Source organism: Tilletiaria anomala (genome assembly GCF_000711695.1).
Source record: "Tilletiaria anomala UBC 951 chromosome Unknown K437scaffold_23, whole genome shotgun sequence".
Classification (NCBI taxonomy): Eukaryota; Fungi; Basidiomycota; class Exobasidiomycetes; order Georgefischeriales; family Tilletiariaceae; genus Tilletiaria; species Tilletiaria anomala.
This window is the reverse complement of record NW_013546999.1, coordinates 144,954-166,426: the sequence shown is the minus strand read 5'-3', so window position 1 is coordinate 166,426 and position 21,473 is coordinate 144,954. Positions and strand designations below refer to the sequence as shown.

The 21,473-nt window shown below is 56.6% G+C and overlaps 8 protein-coding genes across 8 annotated transcripts; 5 read left to right on the top strand and 3 right to left on the bottom strand.

The window, feature by feature from the left end:
• Nucleotides 1–397: 397 nt before the first annotated feature.
• K437DRAFT_222449 (putative RFC2-DNA replication factor C, 41 kd subunit) lies at nt 398–1,951 on the top strand (the record flags this gene model as incomplete). The annotated part of the gene is made up of 6 exons (XM_013388805.1): nt 398–489; nt 564–642; nt 728–807; nt 888–1,148; nt 1,232–1,697; nt 1,793–1,951. The coding sequence occupies 6 exons, from the start codon at nt 398–400 to the stop codon at nt 1,949–1,951; spliced, it is 1,137 nt and encodes a 378-aa protein (XP_013244259.1).
• A 4,492-nt stretch (nt 1,952–6,443) lies between these two features.
• K437DRAFT_222453 (uncharacterized protein) lies at nt 6,444–7,527 on the top strand (the record flags this gene model as incomplete). Its single annotated transcript, XM_013388804.1, has 3 exons — nt 6,444–7,207; nt 7,295–7,330; nt 7,464–7,527. 3 exons carry the CDS (start codon nt 6,444–6,446, stop codon nt 7,525–7,527), a joined length of 864 nt encoding a protein of 287 aa, XP_013244258.1.
• Nucleotides 7,528–7,853: 326 nt separating this feature from the next.
• K437DRAFT_81866 (SAICAR synthase-like protein) lies at nt 7,854–9,127 on the top strand. The gene has a single exon (XM_013388803.1). It carries the CDS (start codon nt 8,180–8,182, stop codon nt 9,095–9,097), a length of 918 nt encoding a protein of 305 aa, XP_013244257.1. The 5' UTR covers nt 7,854–8,179; the 3' UTR covers nt 9,098–9,127.
• K437DRAFT_81870 (uncharacterized protein) lies at nt 9,128–12,443 on the bottom strand. The gene is made up of 3 exons (XM_013388802.1): nt 12,128–12,443; nt 10,528–12,012; nt 9,128–10,470 (listed from the first exon to the last, which is right to left on the bottom strand). Exons 1-3 carry the CDS (start codon nt 12,225–12,227, stop codon nt 9,158–9,160), a joined length of 2,898 nt encoding a protein of 965 aa, XP_013244256.1. The 5' UTR covers nt 12,228–12,443; the 3' UTR covers nt 9,128–9,157.
• A 226-nt stretch (nt 12,444–12,669) lies between these two features.
• K437DRAFT_255448 (uncharacterized protein) lies at nt 12,670–14,157 on the top strand. The gene is made up of 2 exons (XM_013388801.1): nt 12,670–13,255; nt 13,327–14,157. The coding sequence occupies exons 1-2, from the start codon at nt 12,926–12,928 to the stop codon at nt 14,077–14,079; spliced, it is 1,083 nt and encodes a 360-aa protein (XP_013244255.1). The 5' UTR covers nt 12,670–12,925; the 3' UTR covers nt 14,080–14,157.
• Nucleotides 14,096–17,274, bottom strand: K437DRAFT_255446 (uncharacterized protein). Its single transcript, XM_013388800.1, has 4 exons — nt 16,819–17,274; nt 15,137–16,660; nt 14,902–15,062; nt 14,096–14,816 (listed from the first exon to the last, which is right to left on the bottom strand). Exons 1-4 carry the CDS (start codon nt 17,180–17,182, stop codon nt 14,163–14,165), a joined length of 2,703 nt encoding a protein of 900 aa, XP_013244254.1. The 5' UTR covers nt 17,183–17,274; the 3' UTR covers nt 14,096–14,162.
• Nucleotides 17,275–17,513: 239 nt separating this feature from the next.
• K437DRAFT_255444 (VAMP/synaptobrevin-like protein) lies at nt 17,514–18,721 on the top strand. Its single transcript, XM_013388799.1, has 4 exons — nt 17,514–17,701; nt 17,834–18,016; nt 18,136–18,483; nt 18,571–18,721. Exons 1-4 carry the CDS (start codon nt 17,621–17,623, stop codon nt 18,604–18,606), a joined length of 648 nt encoding a protein of 215 aa, XP_013244253.1. The 5' UTR covers nt 17,514–17,620; the 3' UTR covers nt 18,607–18,721.
• A 242-nt stretch (nt 18,722–18,963) lies between these two features.
• On the bottom strand, nt 18,964–21,420 carry K437DRAFT_267545 (uncharacterized protein; the record flags this gene model as incomplete). The annotated part of the gene is made up of 2 exons (XM_013388798.1): nt 18,964–19,608; nt 19,675–21,420. 2 exons carry the CDS (start codon nt 21,418–21,420, stop codon nt 18,964–18,966), a joined length of 2,391 nt encoding a protein of 796 aa, XP_013244252.1.
• Between the last annotated feature and the right edge of the window lie 53 nt (nt 21,421–21,473).

The following is a 21,473-nucleotide window of genomic DNA, read 5'->3' as shown; positions in this document are numbered from 1 at the left end:
AGAGTTAAGCCCTAGAGGTGCGGCACTGGAGCACAGTCTGCCAATCGACGCGTCTCTTCTCCCCAAAAGACGCGACGCGTGACGCGCCTTGGACCGTTCCGCCGCTGCGAACATCGAGCCAAGTCATGAGCTATGATTGGGCTGCGGAGTCTCGTCAAGCAATAGGTGCTGCACCAGCTGCAGCAAGCTCGGACTGACTACCTGGCATCTGCTCATGTGTAGCTCGGCCAGGCGCACTCTGCTCCCTTGCAACCTCCCACATAGCAGCTCCAGTGCCAGGGCCTGCACCCAGGCGGAACTACTCATCGCCCCCGATCCAGAGAAAAGCGTTTCGCTCGCCCAGGTCGCCAAGATGGCGGCAGCAGCAGCAGCAGCGCCACCGAAGAGCATGCACAAGATGTTCCTGCAGCAGCAGGGGCGCAAGGCAGCAGGAGGTAAGGGAAAAGAACCCGGGGAGGCAGCAGCGCTCAAGCCTTGGGTGGAGAAATAGTGCGTTATCCATGGCCATGATGACTCGTGTGGCAGACTGACTGACCTCTTGGTGAGTTTGTCCCGGTATACAGTCGTCCAAAGACCATCGACGACGTTGCAGCTCAAGAACATACTGTCAGCGTTCTACGTAAAACATTGCTCTCTACCAACGTGAGCTAGAGTCGATGATGCGGTTGCCTGGTGAACGGCGGTAATGCTCACAGACGATAGGCTCTCCTTTCTCTATCTTGTCTAGCTTCCGCACATGCTCTTCTACGGACCACCGGGCACAGGCAAGACGTCGACCATTCTGGCTTTGGCGCGGCAACTATTCGGGTGAGGTTCCATTCCAAGCCGCCATATCTCTTTTGCGCGTCACATCGCTAACACAGCAGCGCCGTACGCCTCGCACATAGGCCCGAGCTGATGAAGACGCGCGTTCTGGAGCTAAACGCGTCTGACGAGCGCGGCATATCCGTTGTGCGCGAAAAGATTAAAAACTTTGCCAAGCTCAGCGTGACTCAGCCCAAGTCGGGGTACCCGTGTCCGCCGTATAAGATCATCATTTTAGACGAGGCGGACAGCATGACACAGGATGCGCAGAGCGCGCTGCGACGCATCATGGAGCAGTACAGTCGCATCACGCGCTTCTGCTTGGTGTGCAATTATGTGACGAGGTGCGTTCATTCAGCACACTTACATTCGTCTGAAACTCGATCTAATCTTGCTCGTCCCCCTTCTTCTTGCCTCCCCCAAATAGAATCATTGAGCCGCTCGCATCGCGGTGCAGCAAGTTCCGCTTCCGCATGCTCAGCACATCCAGCACCAAAGAGCGGCTGCACATGATTGCACGTGAGGAGAAGGTCGAGTTCGATTCGGACGATGTGCTCGACATGCTCATCTCAACGTCGGACGGCGACCTGCGCCGCGCCATCACGTACCTCCAGTCTGCGTCGCGTCTGCACAACAGCGATGCCGTCACGCAGCGCTCGATCGTCGAGATCGCCGGCGTCGTGCCTGCACAGGTGATTGTCTCGCTCGGCCGCGCGGTTGGCGTCAGCCCGCCTCCTGGGGCAGACGGGGATGAGGAGATGGATCACATCATGGAGGAAGCCGATGAGGTGCCCAAGGCGGGTATTGGTAACTCGTCACGGTTCAACGTCATCAAGAAGCAGGTGGAGCACATCGCTCAGGAAGGATATTCAGGGACGCAAGTCCTGATTCAGGTAGGTGACACGGTGTCTTTCATTACCAACTCGCGCCAGAAACACACGTCGGTCTCACTCCACACTCTTCCTCTCCCCCTTGTGCGTCCCAACAGCTGCATGACTACCTCATCTTGCATCCGACCATCCCAGCGCGCGCCAAGGCGAAATGCTCGCTGCACCTCGGCGACACGGACAAGGCATTTATCGACGGCGGAGATGAGGAGCTGCATCTGCTTAACCTCTGCCTTAAGCTCGCAGCTGACCTTGCGTGAGGGCGCTCTCGACGAACGAATATGCAGCCCCCGAGCCTACCGTTGCTGTCTCATGTATCATAGACGCTTAATACCTTGTACGGGGTGACTGGCGGATGAATGATGGCAGGGGAGGTGAGCGAGCTCCTGCTCTATGATCTGGGATTCGCGAGCAATGTTGATTATGCAGCGCCCGGGATCTGCGCAGCGTCAGGAGATGCATACACAAATTTCGGCGCTATTGCAACAAGCCCAACACAAATAGAGTCATGGAATCACTCTGGACCTCCCGTCAAGTCCTTCACAGCGTCGACCAGCTCAGGTCGATATGCGTCAGATCCCCCCGGACCCTTGAACTTCCCTGCGATCTTGGCCTGGTCCTGCAGGAAATGCCGGTCTGTCTGCTTGCCCACTTTCGCGAGCTTGCACCACCGTGTAAAACCATCCGCGTTGAACTTGTCGTCGTGCGCGGCTTCCACGTGCATCTAGCGCCCGACCCTGAAACCAAGATGCGTGATGATCTTGCCGTTGGCAGTGTCGCGGACAAGCGAACAGATCGTGCCGGTCTCTGTTGTGTCATGAGGACGCGGAAAGAGCGAGCAACCTAGGTCTTGGATCTGATGGTAGGTGGATGTGTTGGAAACGGGTCCGACATGAGAGCGGCATCTATTCGAGCGAGTTGGCTAGCCCCAGTTTGCCCGGCCTGATGTATTGGTCGTCGACCGCATGGTAATTCGTGCGCCCCACCATTGGGCCACCGTGAACTTCATACACAACTGCAGATTTTCACTAAGGCCAACATACAGTAATGGTTCAGCTTGGTCTCTCCTGGACATCGCAGAATGGAAGCGTCGCGCTACACGCCCACTGTGACTCTTTCACAAAGCACATCCCTTGTTTCCACTTTTGAGGGGTGGGCATCTCTAGATTTTCGATGTCGTAGTAGTATATGAGATGAATGCCCTTGATGCTCTTCCTGAGAGCGTAGCAGAAAGGCAGAGCTTGGAGGAGTGGAGCAGTCGGTAGTCATTGATAATTTTAAAGCAGGGGCTTATCGAATAAAACCGATTCGAATGGCTCCTGGTCAGCTTGATGAATGCGTGGCCAATCATGGCTGCTGGGAGTGAATTTCTCTGCGAACTTGTCTCGCCCGGTTTCTCGTAGCTGGCCTTGCGTACTGCAGCAGAATCAATCTGAATGTCAAATATTGCGATCGAGATATTGGAAGCTGCGATCCGCTCGAGCGCGCATATACAATGCTTCGCGGCTCGCTCGTTCGCGTCGCGTTTGGCAGGGTCTTGTTCAGCATAACAGAGACGCTCGCAACAACGTCCATGGTACCATGATTCCGGCGTCAAGGAAATTACGTCGATGCCTGTTGCTAAACAGTCCGTCCACTATGCTCTTCGTGTCTTCACAAGTTCCAGATTCATCATGCTCATGGAGTCCCGTGTTACATTCAGTGCAGTGTACCATGCTCATGTTGGGATGTCTTCCACCGATGGTCAACCGCGAGACAATGACGTCGGTTTGATTCTCGGCCGAGTGACAACAAGCATCAAAAGTTGAATTCGGCCGAAGAATACAGACGCTCAACCATATCCGTCTACTCCACCCAGAGACGACAGGACTTTAGCTGGAGGGGTCGACGCCTCGAGGGGAGCTAGGTCTATTTGAACGATTCTTGTTGAAAGACACAAATCTAGTATTAAGTCTTACTTCTCTGCTGTACCAGTGCCTCCCCTCTGCGCAGACCGCAAGCTGAGAGCCTGGAACCTGGAGGCTCCGCTCCCATCAACGCTATAACCCCTGGCCTTCGCTTTGGGTCTGGCATGCCCGCTGGCGCTTGTTTACGCCATACACAGTCGTGAGATAAGCATATTCGTCTGGAAGTGGTGCTATAGCTATTAATAGATGCATAAGGTGGGTCAGAATTGCGGATGATGGCAGGGTGTGCACGACACTTGAGGTGAAGCGAACCCCGCGCTCGCTATTGGAAGGGAACATGACGGCAGAGGCGGGGTTAACCGGTGCATTGGGTAAAAAAGTGGATGCAGTGGGTAGCAGTACTCGTTAGACGAAACTGGTCGGCGGCGCTTTTAGGATTGAGCGGTGCGATAGCGTTCAGATCCTATAGGGTTCACAGCCATGCGCTCTGGGATCCTCTTTTCGGCGTCACAGCGTAGAAGCTGCTCGTGAGCTGCCAATAGGGTAACCATCTGATCACACGAAGAGTCACGCACATAGTACTGAAAGATGTTCGTTTCTGAGCCGAAACACCGCTCAAGCGCCATCCGACGAAGGGGTGCGGCTAGATGCAATACATGCTAGAAAGGATGAAGGACCCTTGAGGTATAGAGAATTGCCCGCCTTCTCTAAAGTGGTTTGCGGGGGGAGTCCCTTGAAGACTGGCGCTTTGCATGTGCCCTCCCACATGCACAACCCCAGCCACCCAACTCCATCTTCGCTTTCCCTTTCTCGACCTCGTGAGCGTATCACCCTTGGACACGCCAGACTGCCAGGCTCTCTTGCACAAGGGCTCACATTTCATAGAGGTGTGTAAGCCAGTCGTGCTCACTGTTGTGGATGGAGTTGCGCCCATCATGGACTCGCCCCGCGACGTTGCCGCCGCTGAGCAGGCGCTCAGTCGCCCCCTTTTGAAGTAGCAGTCTCATGCCCAGTCCGCTGATTGATAGAACGACGCGCTTCTCCGTCGCATCACCGTCGAGGTATCGCTTCACCACCCGAAGCTGCTTTCACGATGGCACCCGGTCCTTCGCTGCTGCTGCATTCCAGTGGAAGCGGTGGTGGCGGCAACGACGAACAGATGGCACCGATACCATCGCTATCGCCCGCCAATGCCACAGCCGAAGCGGGTGGGGCACCGCGCGTGGACAGCAATGCAACATCACCACCCTCAGTGCCAGCCCATGGAGGTACATCACACGACACAGAATCTTCTCAGCCTCTGCATCTGCCGCAACAGCAGCAACAACAGAGAAAATGGTGTGCTGCGTGCGGCAACGTCATCGAGGCGCAAGCTACTACAACACGCTCGCGTGATGCTACATCATTGCAAGACGTAAATTTGCTGACTAACCCAACATCGTCCACCACGACAGTTATAGTAGCAGCAACAGCACCTGCGCCTGCGGCGGCGCCTTTACCCAGTCCGTCATCGATCGCATTCGCGCCGCCTGGATTCCATACGTCATCCTTAGCGCAAGCATTGCTACAAGCCAGCAGCGGCAGCGCAACCCGCAGTATCGTTGCTTCAGCGGCCGAACTGGCGGAAAACATACATGCGGACCGGCAGCGCAGGCCAATATGCACGGCATGTGCTGTTGCTGTGAGCTCGGTCGAGGTCGCAGCGCCTCGGGGGCTCCAGGCTGACGCGTCGGAGAACAACGATGCTGCATTGGACCAGCATGGCATCTTCTCGGAAACACCAAGTGGCGCCGCAACACCGCGAGCAACAGCCACGCTTGGTGGCGCGAGCGGCGCATCGCGTTCAATGCAGATTCGCCCAACGAATATCTCAATACCACCGGCGTTTCGCGTTGTTAGCAGTCGCGACACAGCTAGTGGCGCTGACGTGACCCTTACGTTGGATCCAATCAGCGTACACGAAACTGCTAATACTGGTGCTGCACCTTCTGCTCCCGGTGAGGCAACAAATTCGCCCCGCACAAGTCCGACAAGAGCCTGGCGCCCAGCACCCTGGGCCAATCTAACTACCTCTCCCGTTCGATCTGGCCCCATCTCTATTGGAGCCGGCGACGATACTCGGGAAGATGCGGCCGACATAAGCCTTGCTCGCAGCGTCGATTCCATAGCGGAAGACCTCGATTTCCCGCCGCTCTCACGAGTTACGTCGTCGCCGCCCAATATTGCCCATGCCTCCTCGGTGTGGGCCCCGAGTGCGTCGCCCACCTCGATCCACAGTGCGAGCGGAACGCGCACGCGTGGACGCTCCTTCGCAAGTAGCACCCAGCAACAGCCGGCCTTGCCGTCTCTGGCTGCGGGATTCTACATTGCAGATGAACGTGCAGTCAGAGAGGGACGCACGGGCAGCTTCTCGCGCAGCCAGAGCTCGACGGGCCAAAGCCATGTCGGGGACGGGCCAAATGAGCCCATGGTCAACTTTGGAAGGAGCAGGGCTGTGAGCTCGGGGGCAATGAGTGCCAGCTCCAGCATCAGTGGAAGTGCCGCCGGCGGTGGCGGAGGATCCCGGATAAGGCGTTTGTCGTCGCGCAGGCTTAGTCGCTCTGGCTCTTCTACCTGTCCCACCGCGCAGTCGTTCGCTGCATCCTTGGCGGAGACGACCCCCATACCGCTATTTGAGTTTGACAGCAAGTACGGTCCGGCGGGCATGACGCGCCCAAGGATTGGCACGCTGGGTGCAGCGCAGCTCAGAGCTCGCATTTCCAGCAGAACTGGCGCGCCTTTGCATCAGGAACTGCCGAATGCTCTTGACGCCAAGGTTTACGTGGACGGCGATGGCGATGATGCCATGAGAGAGGACGCAACCAAAGAGGAGGGAGAGGGCATCGCCAAGCACACATCTTGGTTCAATGTGCGCAAGCCGGACCCTCTGCCGGAGCTGTCTCGCAAGCGACTCCCGCCTCAAGGGATCGGCTGCCTGTACCCTGGAGCCCTGTTTACCGGGACACAAAGGAGCGGAAGAAGCACGTACGATGTCAGCGTGCGCATCGTCAATGTTGACCTGCCGTCGTCGATGCTCTGCGGGTACCTCAACATCCGCGGCTTGACGGAGGACTGGCCGGAGCTGACAACATACTTTGATGCTGAGATCATTGGCTCTAAGCACGGCTTCATCACGGGGAAATGGGGCGCGACGGAGGCGGACGATCAGAAGCATTGGTCACGCTTCTTGCCTTTTCGACCGCTGAAGCCTGCGCTCGTAAAGCCTGCGCTGACGTTCAACCACCTCAACAAGCCATACGTCTTCATGCGGTGGAAGGAACGCTTCCTCGTGCCTGATCATCGCGTGCGCGAACGCGACATCAATGGTGCTAGCTATGCCGGATTTTACTATGTCTGCGTAGAATTGGGCGACGATAATTTGAGCAGATATTTTACTTCGCCATCGTCCTCATCAGCCGCCGCCGCAGGCTCCAGCCCACCCACTTCGCCCGGCGTGCAATTACGCCGGCCGCAGAGCCAGACCCGCGGACGTCTGTCCGATGCGCACACATCGGGCTACTGGACCACCGTCGGCGCTGCACCACCCGCGCATGGCAATGTCACGGTATCGTCCATTATGACAGACCCATCGTCGCCCACAAGCCCAACATTGCCCGACATGGCATCGATTGCAGAGGCATGTGGTATGGCGGGTAGGATGAGCGGGTACTATTTCCATGAGAATTCAGAACCGTGAGTATCTAAGAGGCCGGCACGGGGTCCCCTTTTCCGCTCCTACTGAGCTCAATATGCCCATGCACTTCTTGACATTTTCCACTCCTTCGCGATTCGTCTTTTTTGTTCTTGGACTCTCAATTTCCTGCAGATACCAACAGTTATCGCTTGCGCACGTGCCAGAGCGTTCCAGCTCTTACTTCGAGCTTCGTTGAGCTCCGATTCAATCGATCAACCCTGTTGTCATTTTTGCAATCCCTATGTGCTTGTACCTTGCTACCGTTTCACCACATTGGATGTACAACAATTCGAGGTAGGACGAGCACGAAACTTCGAGTGCCACACGCCAAGCAAGGATTACTCTCGTCGAGCAGGGCGTACAAGGCCCGGCTTCGAGAAGGAGCTGAACTGCTTCCATTGCACCGCCATCAGCGGGTGACGTCTCACTAGGTCCCACTTCTCAGGCGAGGGTTTTTCTGTTTGTGCACAGTGCGCTTGACTGTGGGTTCTGTGCGGGAACTATATTGTTGCTGGATATTCAACACCTCATCAGCCTATAGTCATCTTCGTCTGGGGTGCTGGGTGCGGCTGGACTGTGCAACGCAACCTTAAGACTGCATCGCTTTCATTAAGGTTTCCTTCTTGAAACACTCAACTCGGGTACATTCTATTCCCTAAAAAGCCCTGTTACTGGTGACTGATCGCTACTCATGGGAGCTTGCCGAAAGCCCGGTGTACCGTAGCTTTGCATTTTGAACTTTTCGAAATCTGCGTCTGGATTCCTGAAAGTCAACTCCGTGGCAGGCCGTGCTGGGCACCGTCCCTTCGATAATCGACCCAGCCTTCGGCCCACGTGCCCTAGCTATAATGGACCTACAGTTCCAGGTGGCAGGGCATCCTGGAGGGATCTCTTTGCTGGACGGAGGGACAAGGATCGTTAAGTTGACAAGCAAGTACGAAGCTGACTTCTACGAGCAAGTTCAAAAAGCTGCAAGTGCCGAAACAGGCACTACCGGCCCTTTCACCCGCCTGCTGGCGCTCATGCCTTCGTACCACGGATCCCAGCCCGCATCTGAAGAACCAAATGGCTCCGATAAACAAAACACTGCAGTCGCCATTGAAAATCTCACCCACGGATTCGTGCATCCAAATGTGCTCGACATCAAGCTTGGCTCGCAATTGTGGGATGAGCGTGCCACGGTAGAGAAACGCGATCGCATGGATGCGGCAGCTAGAAGCACCACTTCGTGGACAGACGGCATCCGCTTGACTGGCTGGCAAGTCTGGGACAACGCCGCTCAATGCGCTATCCCCACATCAAAAGCTTTCGGCAAGACGATTGTCACGGAGATGCTCCCGACTGGAGTTAGGTTGTTCTTTGGTTGCGCGAACAACGACGATTGGAACGAATTTATGACGATAGTCACGGCAGCAGGAGAAGAAGCGCCTGCACAAGCACCGGTGGCGCTTCCCCATCTGCATGTTGCTGAGCTCCTCAAGTCATTCATTTTGCCGCAGCTCAAACTTGCGGCGGACCTGGCCTCACACTTAGAAGTAAGGATGCGGGGAGGAAGTCTATTGGTTGTTTATGAAGGCGACTCCAACACACTGGCATCCAGGTTGTCAACATGGACAGCGTCAGGATCCGCTATTCCAGTCGCAAATGTAAAACTCATCGACTTTGCTCATGCACGATTAGCGCAAGGAGAAGGTCCGGACGAGGGTGTCTTGAAAGGATTACAGACGGTGGTATCTCTGGTTGAGGATCTTTTGCAGCGATTATAAGGAGAACGAAAGAGCCTATGGTGAAAAATAATTCTATCCTGGAGCATGTAACATACACTCTCAAGCCGCCGCCTGGCTACTCGTTCGACGTGCTGTTCTCTTGCCTTCGCCTTGATCTTTGACTGCAGCATCAGAAGACAGACCGGTGGTGGCCGCACTAGGCGCCTTCGAACCTGTCTTACCCGCCAGCATTCCCGTTGCTCCTGGCTTCTTCTGCATCGACGAGACTCGCGACAAGGCCGGTTGAGAGGAGCTCGACGGCTGGACGGACCTCATCGCTGTGCCCACCGACGATCCTGCGCTCGAAGTGGTGGAAAGCGCCGGACTGATCCGACCGTCTGAACTTGTAGTATTGCCAGGCGGCGCCAAGCTACGCGCCGCCGCCAGTTCAGCCTTGTCACCTGACGTGTTCGCCAGCGCAGCGCGTAAGCTTGGCCGTTGAGGTCCACTCCAAGTGGACCCGCCGGAAGGGCCGACGGTGGAAGATTCTTGAAGGAGGCCCTCCCTGGCTACCATCGTAGCGGAGAGCGTCTTCGGCCGGTCGCGCCTCGCTACCGGCTTTGTTGTGGTGACGCTCACTTTGCGAGCACCCCTGCTTGGCGTGGCGCTGATGGTGCCCTTAACCGTGGCGACGCTTTCTGAAGATGACCTCGAGAGGCCGCTTCTCGTCGCGGGCTCATCGACGGGGATGTTGATGGATTGCGAAGCTCGCCGCAGTGCAGGGCGTTCAGTTCCGTTGTGACCGGCCCTCTTCATAGGATTTACGGTGGTGTCATCGAATGCCTTGGACTCTGCTTCATCGCCTCTTGCGCTGTTGCTGTCAGTATTGGCCACCAATGCTGCCTTTGAGTGTCGACGACCTTTTTGTAGTAAGCGCACGGTTTCTGTTGTATCTGCATCAGGGGTGTCGTGCGCATCCTCGCCCGTAGGGGAGTCTTCAACGACCTCATCGTCTTTGCCCTGCAGTTCTATCTTGGAAATCTTTCTGACGAGCGGTGTGGCCGCTTCGGCTTGGTAATTCGAATTCCCCTTGTCCTTCTCCGCCGAATTGCTCAATCTTTGCTTCCTGATCTCGGCCAGGTCACCAGTGGAGGCAGCGTGCCTGGCAGAGGGATGGCCACGGGTGCTTGATCGGCTACTGCCGTCGTTGGCGGCAGGAACGAGGTCCGTTGGATCTGGCTTGCGCATCTTGGTGTTGAGCTTGGGAAGGGCGTAGTTGACACTCTTGCGCGTGCGCTGCGCCCGCCCGAAAAGCTCTTCGCCGTCAGCTAGAAGTGTGGATGCGGTTGAGGGCCTCGGTAATGAAAGAACAGTCTCTTCGTCTTCCAGGGTAGGAACTTTCCGCTTTCGGCCTCCGAGCGCCATGCCACCTGCTATTAAAATGGACGATAAATTAACATTGCGCTGCAACAGGCGGCAACAAAACTTACCAGATGATTTTGAACCTTCGAAGTCAGCCTTTGCAGCCTTCTTTCTCGCACCCTTGACTGTATCTCCAACGTCCGCGTCACTCCTTGCCTTTGATGATGCCCCGAGCGCGCCGGCAGTCAGCGGGGCGTTCAGGCCGGCTGCGTTCGATTCTGGAAGTTTGGTCATAGAGACCCCCGGCGTAACTTCACCATCCATTTCCTCCTCTGTGTCAAATTCGCTAAGGCCAGATAGCAAGGAGCTGAAAGATGACATACGGGATAACCCAGCATCCGAATCGGTCGCCGCCTCGCTGTCCTCACCTCCTGTTGCATGGTCTCGTGGCGCATGTACGGACAGCATGCCGCTATTTCGTCTAGAAGTACGCTTGCCAGCCTTGGCACCAGCTCCGGCCCGCTTCTTCCTCTTCGCACCGCTTGTTGCGATATGTTCATCCTCGCTCTCGCTGGGTATCTCCAGCACATGTGCCTGCGTGTGTAGAATCGGAGCCGTTGCCACAGCTGCCCAATGCGCGTCAAAATCAAGGGCCGGCGAGCTGATGGGGCTAGGCGCGCCGTCGATATCGATCATGCGCGGCTCACCAACCGCGCCAGAGATACTTGCATCGGGTGGATCGGGAATGCCGCTCGTTTGGCGATCCTGCCCACCAGCGGTAGACGACCACAGAAGGGCAGATGGGTCGCGCGACCGTGCAGGCTTTCGGTCGCGCCCAAGCACTCGGCGTTGCACCGGCATGGATGTGCCAAAGAGACCGGCCGTGTCGGATGCACCTCGGAAGTCTTCTTCATACTCAGATTGCGAGTCATCGTCAGGTACGTCGGACGACCCCGAAGATGGAGGGAAGACAGCCATCAAATCGCTCTGAGTCGCTGGTTCTGAGAAGGGGGGAAAGAGGGAAGTTTGCTCTTGCCGTGGTGTCGGGTTTCGAGACTTGTTTTCGGCCAGCTGGTGGGAAACCCCACTGGCATACCATTGGTGCGCCCCGGGACCTTGCCACTTTTCGGGGATGGAGCGGTGTCCGTGGGGAGCGGCACTGAGTGGCATGTCACGAAAGCCTTCTTGCGCGGAGGACACTTCCGTCAAAGTTTGAAGATTTGCGGATGGATTCCGAGCGATGGACCGGACGACACCTGCGGGAAGCGTCGAATTCTCGAGTGAGATGTGCCGTGGCGGTCGACGATGTGGCTCGATCGGGACGAGTTGTCTCCATACATCAGCAACTCCTCCTCTCCTGGCCTCAGATTGTGCAGCCAGGTCTCGAAACCCCGGCGGTAATCCCTGACTCATGACCTTCCAGCCGATTTCGACGCAGCGGATCTGGTGCTCGAACCGATCGAGCTGGGCCTGGGCCCGCACGAATTCGAGCGCCTGTGCCGCCCGCTCGGCCTCTAGATCTTGCATTCTACTCTCCAGCTCGCGGATACGGAGCTGAGCAAGTGCATTGTTTTTTATGATGTCACGATTCTGGGTGATGTGCTTGCGTTTGACTGTAGGATGCGACGAATGTAAGGGCGCGCGGCGGAATGTCAGTGAATGCCTTCGCCAGAATGCAGCAAAGGCAGACGGAGAACAGCAGCATTGCACAGACACGACCAGACTCACACTGCTCGAATGTATCTAACACATCATCCATTGCCAGTGTATGGCTGTTGATGCCATTGATCCCGCTGATCCTGAGCTCGCGCCTCGTCGCTGGGGGCATGCTGGCGGCGCGAGTCCTTGCCAAAAGCAGATTGAACCTATCACGCAGCTCGCGTTCCTCGGGTGCACAAAGTTCCCGACGGGAGGCGCAACTGGTGCTGAAATCGGCCTGTGTTATGCGCAGCGGTCTCTGCAGATCAAGTTGACCCAAGGAGAGAACTACCACGGACCATGGTCATGATCGGGATAGGTCACCAATGAAGCAAGGAAGAGAGAGGCTTTTTAGGACCAGTCGCGGCGCTCTCGACACCAACAGGTTGAATGGGCGCTTCCCCAGCTAACGCGCAACGCGTTTTGCATCACGTGACCAAAATCCCAGTCGGTTGGCTCGCAAGTCCCGCGGCAGACGGCAAATTTTGACTTTCTCTGCTCTCTTTCTTCTATTTATTAACCATCGCTTTCTTCACTCCCTGCCTTTCCCCTTTACCCCCCCATCCACCATCTACTTTGATTTAAAGTCGCAAACAAGAAAATGTAGTTGTCATCAAAGTGAGTACTTGGATCGCAGCAGATGTCGATGGAGCGGGCCAAGCGACAGAGGGCTTCATAGGATGATAATATCAACACAGACCTGTACCGAGCGAATGGCCTCACAAGCCATCGATCAGGAGGACACACAAACGTATTGCCTACTCGTTCTGAACACAGACTTTTAGTCGCAAAAGCTCGAAATGGAGGGAACTATCGGGACAACAGGCCATGGTACCGTGGTTACTCGGCATTCAACTGACCCATATTACTATTCCCTCCTGCAGGCTTGGGGCAATCCCTTCAATTCTTTATCCTCTCCGCCTCTGCTTAATCAGTCGGCACCTGCAGCTCAAGCATGAGACTTTCATTACGGTCATGCTCCTCTCTTCATATCGGACAAACTTTGGAGGGAGGTTGATGACAGGCTTCCAATGTCCAAAGGCATTTTCATTCCTTCGTGTGACCTACCGGCAAGCAGCTTTATCGCCTACCCCGCGATATGCCAGCCGGTTAAATGCTGCAAATAACGAAAGCTCTACGTCCTCCAAGCCCGTCAAAGTATGTCATAAGCTTGTGTTCTGATCTAGTTTGTGTGCCACCAAACTGATTTTCCCGCTCCCGTAAACCAGGTGAAACCAGTTCAGCGTGCAGCCTTCCCTCCTGCAACCTTCATTGGGAACAAGTTCAGCATTGGTAGCTTTCGATCATCGCTATTGAGCTTTGTCCTGCATCGTGTCCCACGGCAGCCTTCCCACTACAAGCCACCGTTCTTACCAGACCTAATCACAAGAAGCGCATTTAAGGACAAATGGCTCGATCCCCTGAGATTCGCGGAGGCGCGTTATGGCACCCAGCTCTTCGGTCCGACACAGCTCGACGAAGTGTCCTTGCCGGAAGGCCTCGTCCCCAGCGCATCTTCAGAATATGACAATATTCGTTTCGGCGTTCCTGTCAGTTTGCTGACCGATGCGAACGCGCGCTCTGCTCTGCTCGCCGCACAAGAGGCTGCTCTGCGCGAGGCTGAGCAGCGGGTGCTGCGCGTCCTCGTTGTCGCCGGTAAAAAACGCGTGCACAAAGCCGCCGTGGTGCGCAACCAATGCAGGACACGGACCATATTTGCACTCGAGCATGTCCTCGCTGGTCGACGCGTTGGGCAGTTTGAAATTCAGCCCAACACCTCCCTGCGCAGCGCCATCAGCCAGTGGGCCAAAGATGGACATGTCCTTACTGTACACCTCACGTTACAGTGCGCTACTGCTCCAATGGATGAGCTCATCAAAGTTATCCTTACGGGTGTTGAAAGGCTCTGTACACGCAACGCGCAACGGTCCACGATGCAGAGAGGTAGCCGTCAAACCCGAAAGAAAACAATACGATCATGATCGTAGTGTAATTAGGCACGTCAGTTGCAATAGCCCATGGACCACTGCAAAGTATGCAATACAAGATCTTTCTCGCAAGGAAGCTATCGCTTGCCCTTCGCTCTCCCTGTTATTGCTGTTGTTCTGCTACCACCCTGTTTCCCTCGTGCACCCTTGCCGCCACGCGGCGGGTTGACGTACAGCGCTGATTCATCTTCCTCCGGTTCTTCCGGCGGTTCCGCGTCCTCCTCTTCACCTTGTTCTTCAGGGTCAGAGCGTTCGCTTTCTTCCTGCTCGTCGCCTTGCTGGAAAGACGCGTCCTGCATGCGACCACTGCTCGCAGCGGCGCCGCCAGCGTCGCCTCCGCCTGTCTCGGTGTAGCGCAGCCTCGAGGGGGGCGGACGCGAAATAGGTGCCTCGCTGAAGCTCGCCTCGCCGGCCATGCGCCCACCAATCGCACTTCCAACCCCGCCAAATGCTGCGCCGCCTATCATGGACGTGCCACTGTACTCCGTGGCGCCATTTGGCATCCCGCGGAAGGGCAGCGTGAGCGCTACAGGTTGCACCGAGGCGCGCAAAGCGAGGTTGGCCGGATGGACGTTGCGCGCCTGCGAGAAGAAGAGCCGCAGTTCGCGCTTCGACACATTTTCAATGCCGTAGTTGTTGCCTTTGGGGACGAAGAACATTCCACCTGGAGCAACGAGAAATGTGGAGCGGTTGACCGTTACGCGTGCTGCACCCTGCAGGACGACGAACACCTGATATGTAGAGTAACAGGAGCGAAAACCGTATGAGAGCCGGAATTGAAACAATGGACGTTGACCGATATTGGAGCGAACTCACGTAGTTGTTGTCTTTGCTCGGCTTGACCGGCTTCTGGCCATCCACTTCGATATGCAGAACGCCCGCGGCCATGAACTCATCGACTCCAAAGACTTTCTCGAACGCAAAGGTCGCATTATGCGCTTTGCGGACACGGATCTGGCTCGAGGTGCATGCGATGTCTGCAGGATATTCACAGACAATCAGCACACGCTTTGAGCTCGACCGGTAGTATGTATTTCGAGGTAAAACTCACGTCGTTGCACCTCTTTAACGGTGTCTGCATCCCAGACAAGGCCGTATGGCTCCGTATCCTTGTCCCATCCGTCCTCCACATTCACCGAGTCGGCAGTAGGGTCCAGTTCGATGAACGCATCGGCGGACAGGTCCGCCTCGCCAGCCAACTTGCGTTTCTTCGCTCCGCTGGTACCCGCCTGCGGCTCGCTCGACTCGCCGCGCGCGCTGGTCGAGCGCTTGACACGGCCCCTGTTCTTTGGCAAGACGCTCATCCCCGAGAACGTACCCTCACCTTGACGCTTTGGTACACGCACAATCTCCTTCAGCACAGGCACCGGTACCACTCGGCGGCGCGGACTGCTCGCTTGTGACTGCCTTGCGGACGCCCCACCACCTGACTTCGGCAGGCTCGGCCGCCCATAAACAGCCCGTTCGCCGCGCCACCACTCAAGTGGCTGATACCTATGTCGTTTGCTGCGCCGGATCCCTTCAGCGTCTTCGTCGGCAGGTATGCGCTGCGCTTGCGAAGTGACGCGCTCCACAACTTGGCGCTGCGCGTAGGCTTCCTCAGATGGGCCGCGGGTTCGTCGCGCTGAGGGTGTCTTGACGCTTCGTTTGACGACATGCAATTCTGGCACGTCGTCTTCCACCTCGCTGCCGTCCACTTCATCTTCAGATGAAGCTGCTGCCCGTCGTCCTTTGATACTTTTCTCCTTTGTAGCTGGTTGCCGCTCTTTGCCTTTGGCGCTCATAGGCTTGCCTTTCTGACCTGCGGACACTTTGGAGCGCGCAGCAGCCGCCTTTCTGGCTCCTTGCTTTTCTCTCTTGCCCGCGGTCGTACGCTCTAGAATCTCCGGATCTGTCAACTCCTCCACCTCTTCGGCCAGTAAGCGATCATCTCGGTCTTCCTCATAATTTTCAGGATATTCGTCGGCGGCAACGTCGTCCCCGGCATAGCCATCGTACTCATGATCTTGATCGCCATATGCGACTGCTTCAAATGACGCGTCCTTTCTCCCGCGGCCTCGTCTGCTATAGCCAGGGTCCTCCACGTCCTCCTCATCCTGAGATTCCACATAGCGTGTGTTCGCACCCTTTCCTCGCGAGATCGTCCCATTAGCCGCCTTGACACCCTGTCCCCCACCTTTCTTGGCAGCGCCGGCCTTCGCAGGTGATCGCGCAAGCGGCGCAAAGAGCGATGCTACGCCTCCCGCTGCAGGCGATGACTTGGCCGCCTTTCGTGCTGCAAAGCCTGCAGCAGGCGCGCGAGCGCGCTTGCGGGTGGAGCCTGGCGCCGATGGGCGTCCTTTTCGATGTGCCCCATCGTCTTCTTCGTCGTCATCCTCTGCTTGTTGCATTGCAAGCTGATCTGCTTCGAGCAGCTCTTCAACGTCCGCGCTGCCGTAGCTCATATTGCCGGCAAGCTTAAAGCTGCGCTCAACTGTCCCGGAATCATCGGCGTCGGATGTGGCAGAGTATGAGTCACGACTTCGCTTGCTGCTGAGTGACTTTCGGAGGGTGCTACGTGGCGAGGGTCCGCTGGCTGTTTTAGACCAAAGGAAAAAAACACCATCGATGTCAAAAGGCTGCATTTCGTACAGATGAACGCGAGGTGGAACGCGTTTGGGCACGGATACGCGCTGGATCATCCTCGCATGCCAAAGACGACACGACAAAGGACGCGTCGTCGCCAAAACTCACTGCTGGCAAGATCCATCGAGCTGCTATTCTTGTTTCCACGCCCCGGAGCCTCATTAACGCGTGCCGCGCTTCTTCTGGTGCCTCCTTGGCCACCTCTACTTGCCGCTCCCGAGCTGCGCCGTCCTCGCGTCGCGATGGATGCGCGTGGTCGCGACGGATACCCATCATCCTCCTCCTCCTCGTCATCGACCTCGTCCTCTTCGTCATCATCGTCATCATCGTCGTAGCCGCGTCGATTGTGCGCGTCCATCTGCGCTTTGGACGCAGCGAGGAAGTCCTGAATGTCATCGGGCGCGTTGCTGATGCGCAAGCCGGTGCGCGAGCCAACGCCCGGCTCATGATAGCGACGCGCTGCTTGGGGCATGTTGGCGCTGCTGCGCGGTTTCGAAGGTCGCAGTCCCTAGCTTAACCACAGCTTCGCAGAGATCGACGTGATGGGGGTCACCTGGGTCTTGGATGCCCTCCGTAGGATATATGGAGCGCGATGAAAGTAATGGAGGTGAGGTGATGATGGGTTCATTGGGGCCTGAGTCCCACGAGACGCGATCGAATGCGTGAGACGCTGGTCGCGATTCGCCGCGCACTGCACCACTGTCTTTCACAGGCAGGAGCTCGACATCACTGATTTAACTGACCACAAAATGGAAATGCTTTGATGCTCACGCTGATGAGGTCTCTACGACCTGGGCTTTGCATACAGAATGCAAGTTGCTGTTGCCGCTGGCAAAATAAACGCTAAGAACCGCCATAGGCTCGCTGTTCTTGGCTCAGTGGCTCGCAGGTCCCAGTGCATCTTGCAAGAATGACAATCGTCCTCGCCCTTGTGGCCAGCGGGTCCACCATCCTCGCAGAGACCCATCAGAAGGACCAGGTTCGCTTCCTTGTGAGTCCAACATTTCCCGGGTCTGCCTCTCTACGCGTGTCCCTCTCTTCCGTGTTCTGGATAGCTGCTGATCAGCTGAGTCTTCTTCCTGCATCATTTTGGCTGCTACTGCTTCCATTTGCCTGACAAAAGACGGCAGCCGAAACGATCCTCTCCCGCATCCCTCCAAATGAATCACGGCTCTCGTACGCGATACCCAACGAACAATGGATGTTCCACTTCATCTCGCAGGACGGGCTCGTCTTTCTCAACGTCTCGGACGCTGAATCAGGACGCAGAATTCCCTTTGCAGCGCTGACGGAGATGCAAAACGAGGTGCGTGCTGCGGAAAGGCCCGCCTCCTGATTGGCTTGGAAGCAGCCGTAGCGGCGTAGACTAATCATTTTCAAAGACAAGAATGTTAATATTGTACTGGACATTCCCCGGACTAACAGTTCACAGCACGCTATGATGCAACTGAAGCAGCTGCAAATCCGTCCACCGCTTCGGAATCCTACGGCGAGTTCTCCGGCTACCTCTCCAATCTGCTGACGACATACAACAACGTATCCAACGCGGACCCGGTAAAAACAGCACAAGCAGAGCTCAAGGGTGTTAAGGATATCATGCAAGCGAACATAGAGCAGGTTCTTAACCGCGGAGAACGACTCGAGCTGCTCGTCGATCGGACCGATCAGGCGGCCAATCAAAGCTTGCAATTCCGCCGGCGAGCAGTGGGGCTGCGAAGACAGATGTGGTGGAAAAACATCAAGGTCTTGGGAATGGCGGGATTTTGTGTGTTGGTGCGTGTCAGGCTTCCTTGCCAACCTCACTGTGCTACCTTGAAGGCTTTCGGGCTGACCAATGGTGATGTCATTGCCAAATGACAGGTACTCCTGCTTCTTATTTTTACCTCAATCCACTGAAGCCCGACCCCACACTGGCTTAAACCATGTATTTCCCCATCTGTTCGATCCATACCCGTACGCGATGCATCACATTTTTTGACTTCGAAACGAAGCAAGCCCCAGCTGTAGAAAAATGAATGCTACACAGGGGGAGATGCTGAATTGGTTTGTGGAAAGAACAAGGAATATACAGGAGTGAGATGCGCTTATCCCTGATGCGATACTAGATGACGTGTGTTGAGAAGGAGAGTGCATTGGCTCCTGCATTTCCACAAACCACGAGTGCAGATGATTTCTGTGGATTGCACGGGCGCATTGTTTTATTATTCACGTGTGCCCCTGCATTGCGACTCTTTGCGATGCATGCAGAAGCATCTAGCATGTCGCCGCCATGAGAGGCCGCGCTGGTGTGTAAGACGGCGGCCGTGGCTCGGCCCAAGCGGCACTTTTGCGGGTCCTTGCCAGCTCTTCATCGCCATCAGCGTCCCCAGCTGCTGCTGCACGCCCTCCCGGTCCTGCCTGGGTATCGCGCACGCCGCTCACCGCTCTCGCGGGTCTAGCGGCGCCATTGCCAGCACGGTCAGCCGCGCGCCTCAGCCCACTGATCAAGTGTTCCTTGACCTCGCCGCTGCGCCCGAGCTGATAGTTGACGTATCCCGAGTGGCTCAGGCTAGCCGCTTCAAGCGACCGTTTAACCGCGTTACGCGCCCGATTCTCCGCCGACTGCGCTTCGGCGCTCATGCGCGTCCACGCGCTGCGGTAGAGAATCATCAACGTCGCCATGATCAGCGGAGGGTTGTCCGCGAGTGGAGAGCGCGCGGGGATCGAAGAAGTCGACGCGCTTGTAGACGGCTGCGGTGGCTCAGACGCAACACCCGTGCGGATGCAGAGCTTCCAATTGGGCTCGGAGAGCTCGTCGATCATACTGAACGTAGCAATGACGACGTCTGATGTGGCAGGCTGACGATGCTCGATCAACGCGAACTTGATTGTGTCGAAGCGCAAACCGTCGATCGAACGCTGTTTGGGTAAACATTAAGTAGTACGTACTCTCCAGGGTCCCAAGCGACACAAGGCGCTGCTCACCATAGGTCGATTCGTGACCCACGTCCACCTGCCACTGGGGGCCACCGCGGCATCGCCCTTTCTCGCGTAGGCGCAGTGTGGAATGCTAAATTCGCAGTAGTCGTACCCAAAGTCTTGGGTGGCAGCCACTGTCTTTTTATTCGCAGCTGCAAGCTCAGACGTAAATAGAGTGCTGGCGTTTTGGTTGATGCTGTTATTCGGGGACGACGAAGACCACGAAGACGAGGTTTCACTGGCAACGCTGCGTGCGTCATCCTCTGCTCCACCTGCGAGTCTCTCGTCAAGGTCCCACTCTTGCTCTTCCATGGGTAGCGCTGCTCGCCCGGCATGGGGACCGTGCACTCTAGTGACGGTGGCTGCATCGTATACTAGATCCTGCACCTGTGAAGCAGAGCCGGAAGAACCAAACGAAGGCACCCTTCTGCCCAGCACGCTCGGCCGTGTTTTGCTCGTACTTTTCGTACCGTGTGACTTGCTCGTGGCATCTCTCCCCTTCTGCCTCCAGCGCCTTGTCTCACTTTCAAGCAGCGACGTATGACGTATGGGGTAGATGTTGAGAAGCTGCTGCGTCTGCTCCATAAGCTGCACAGCCGTCGCGTTGGATGCCATCGAGGCGTTGCTGAGTGAGCGGTGAAGCGCAAGTACATTCGCAGATGTTGCTTGATCAAGCGGTGTTGGATTTGCGTACTTGGTCCCACTAGATCTGTCCTTCAGAGACTTCTTCAATCGCGTGGAAGCACCCTTGACGTGCCCTTTTGGCGCACCGACCCTCCCAACTCTGATTGTGACATGCGTCGGCTCTTGCCCGTTCGTTCCACCCAGCATGACTAGCCTCTCGCGCTTGCGCTTGGATTCATACCGCATTATCGGCCTTCCCTGCGCATGGCCATCGCGCATCTCCCAGCTGAGGCTGCCGGCGCCGGCCATGCGCTTGAAGTTGAATTCGAACAGCATTTCTCCCGCCGGATCGGTGTACGTCGCGCAGGGGAACTGGAACTTCCAGATCGGCGTCAGCCAGAACTTTACGTTGAGCTCGTACACGCCTGTCGTGCTGCCGAGGAAGCGAAGTGGAGCTCGGGCGTCCGCCTGCGCCTGTGCCTGTGCCTCTGCTTGCGCTTGCAAGAGCAGAGCAGACTGCGCTGGTGGTGATAAGGCAAGCAGCTGTGTGGATTTCAAGCGCAAGCGCGCGGGCAGGTACGGCATGGCGTCGTGCGCATCGAGATTGTAGGACGGCGGCCAGGCGGAGGGGATCGCGGACGTGGCTGCATCACGCGAAGAAAACCCTCGTGCGGCCGAAATGGGGAAACGGACGCGTGAAGGTCGATTTGATATGCTGCCGCTGGAATTGGGAGCCGGATTCGTCTGCATGGGTGAGGGCGAGGACGAGGAAGAAATAGAAGGCGTTGAAGGGGATGCAGCGGCCGAGTATCTCGTGACAGTGTTCGTACTCCCGACCGCGAAAGGCTCAAGCGGAACGCCGCGAGGCTGCGTCAGACTTGCACCTACATTGAGAGTTCGTGCTACCAAGCGAGCAAGCAGCGCCGGCGCGACTGTTGCAGCAGCTCCACTGTTTCCTTCTGCGTTGCCCCGGGTAGGGGAGGCAGCCTCACCGTTGGGGGACGCAATGCTCAACCGCCGAGTCGCGCGCGGTGTAGAACCCGACGATGGACTATCTGCTGGCGAAGGGGTGACGGTGGACGGCTCATATTGCTGGTACCCTGGAGGAGGGGTCGCGTACAGCTGCATCTTGCTTAGTAGCGCTTGTTCGGGCAGACACGCGGATCGTCGAGGCCGCAAAT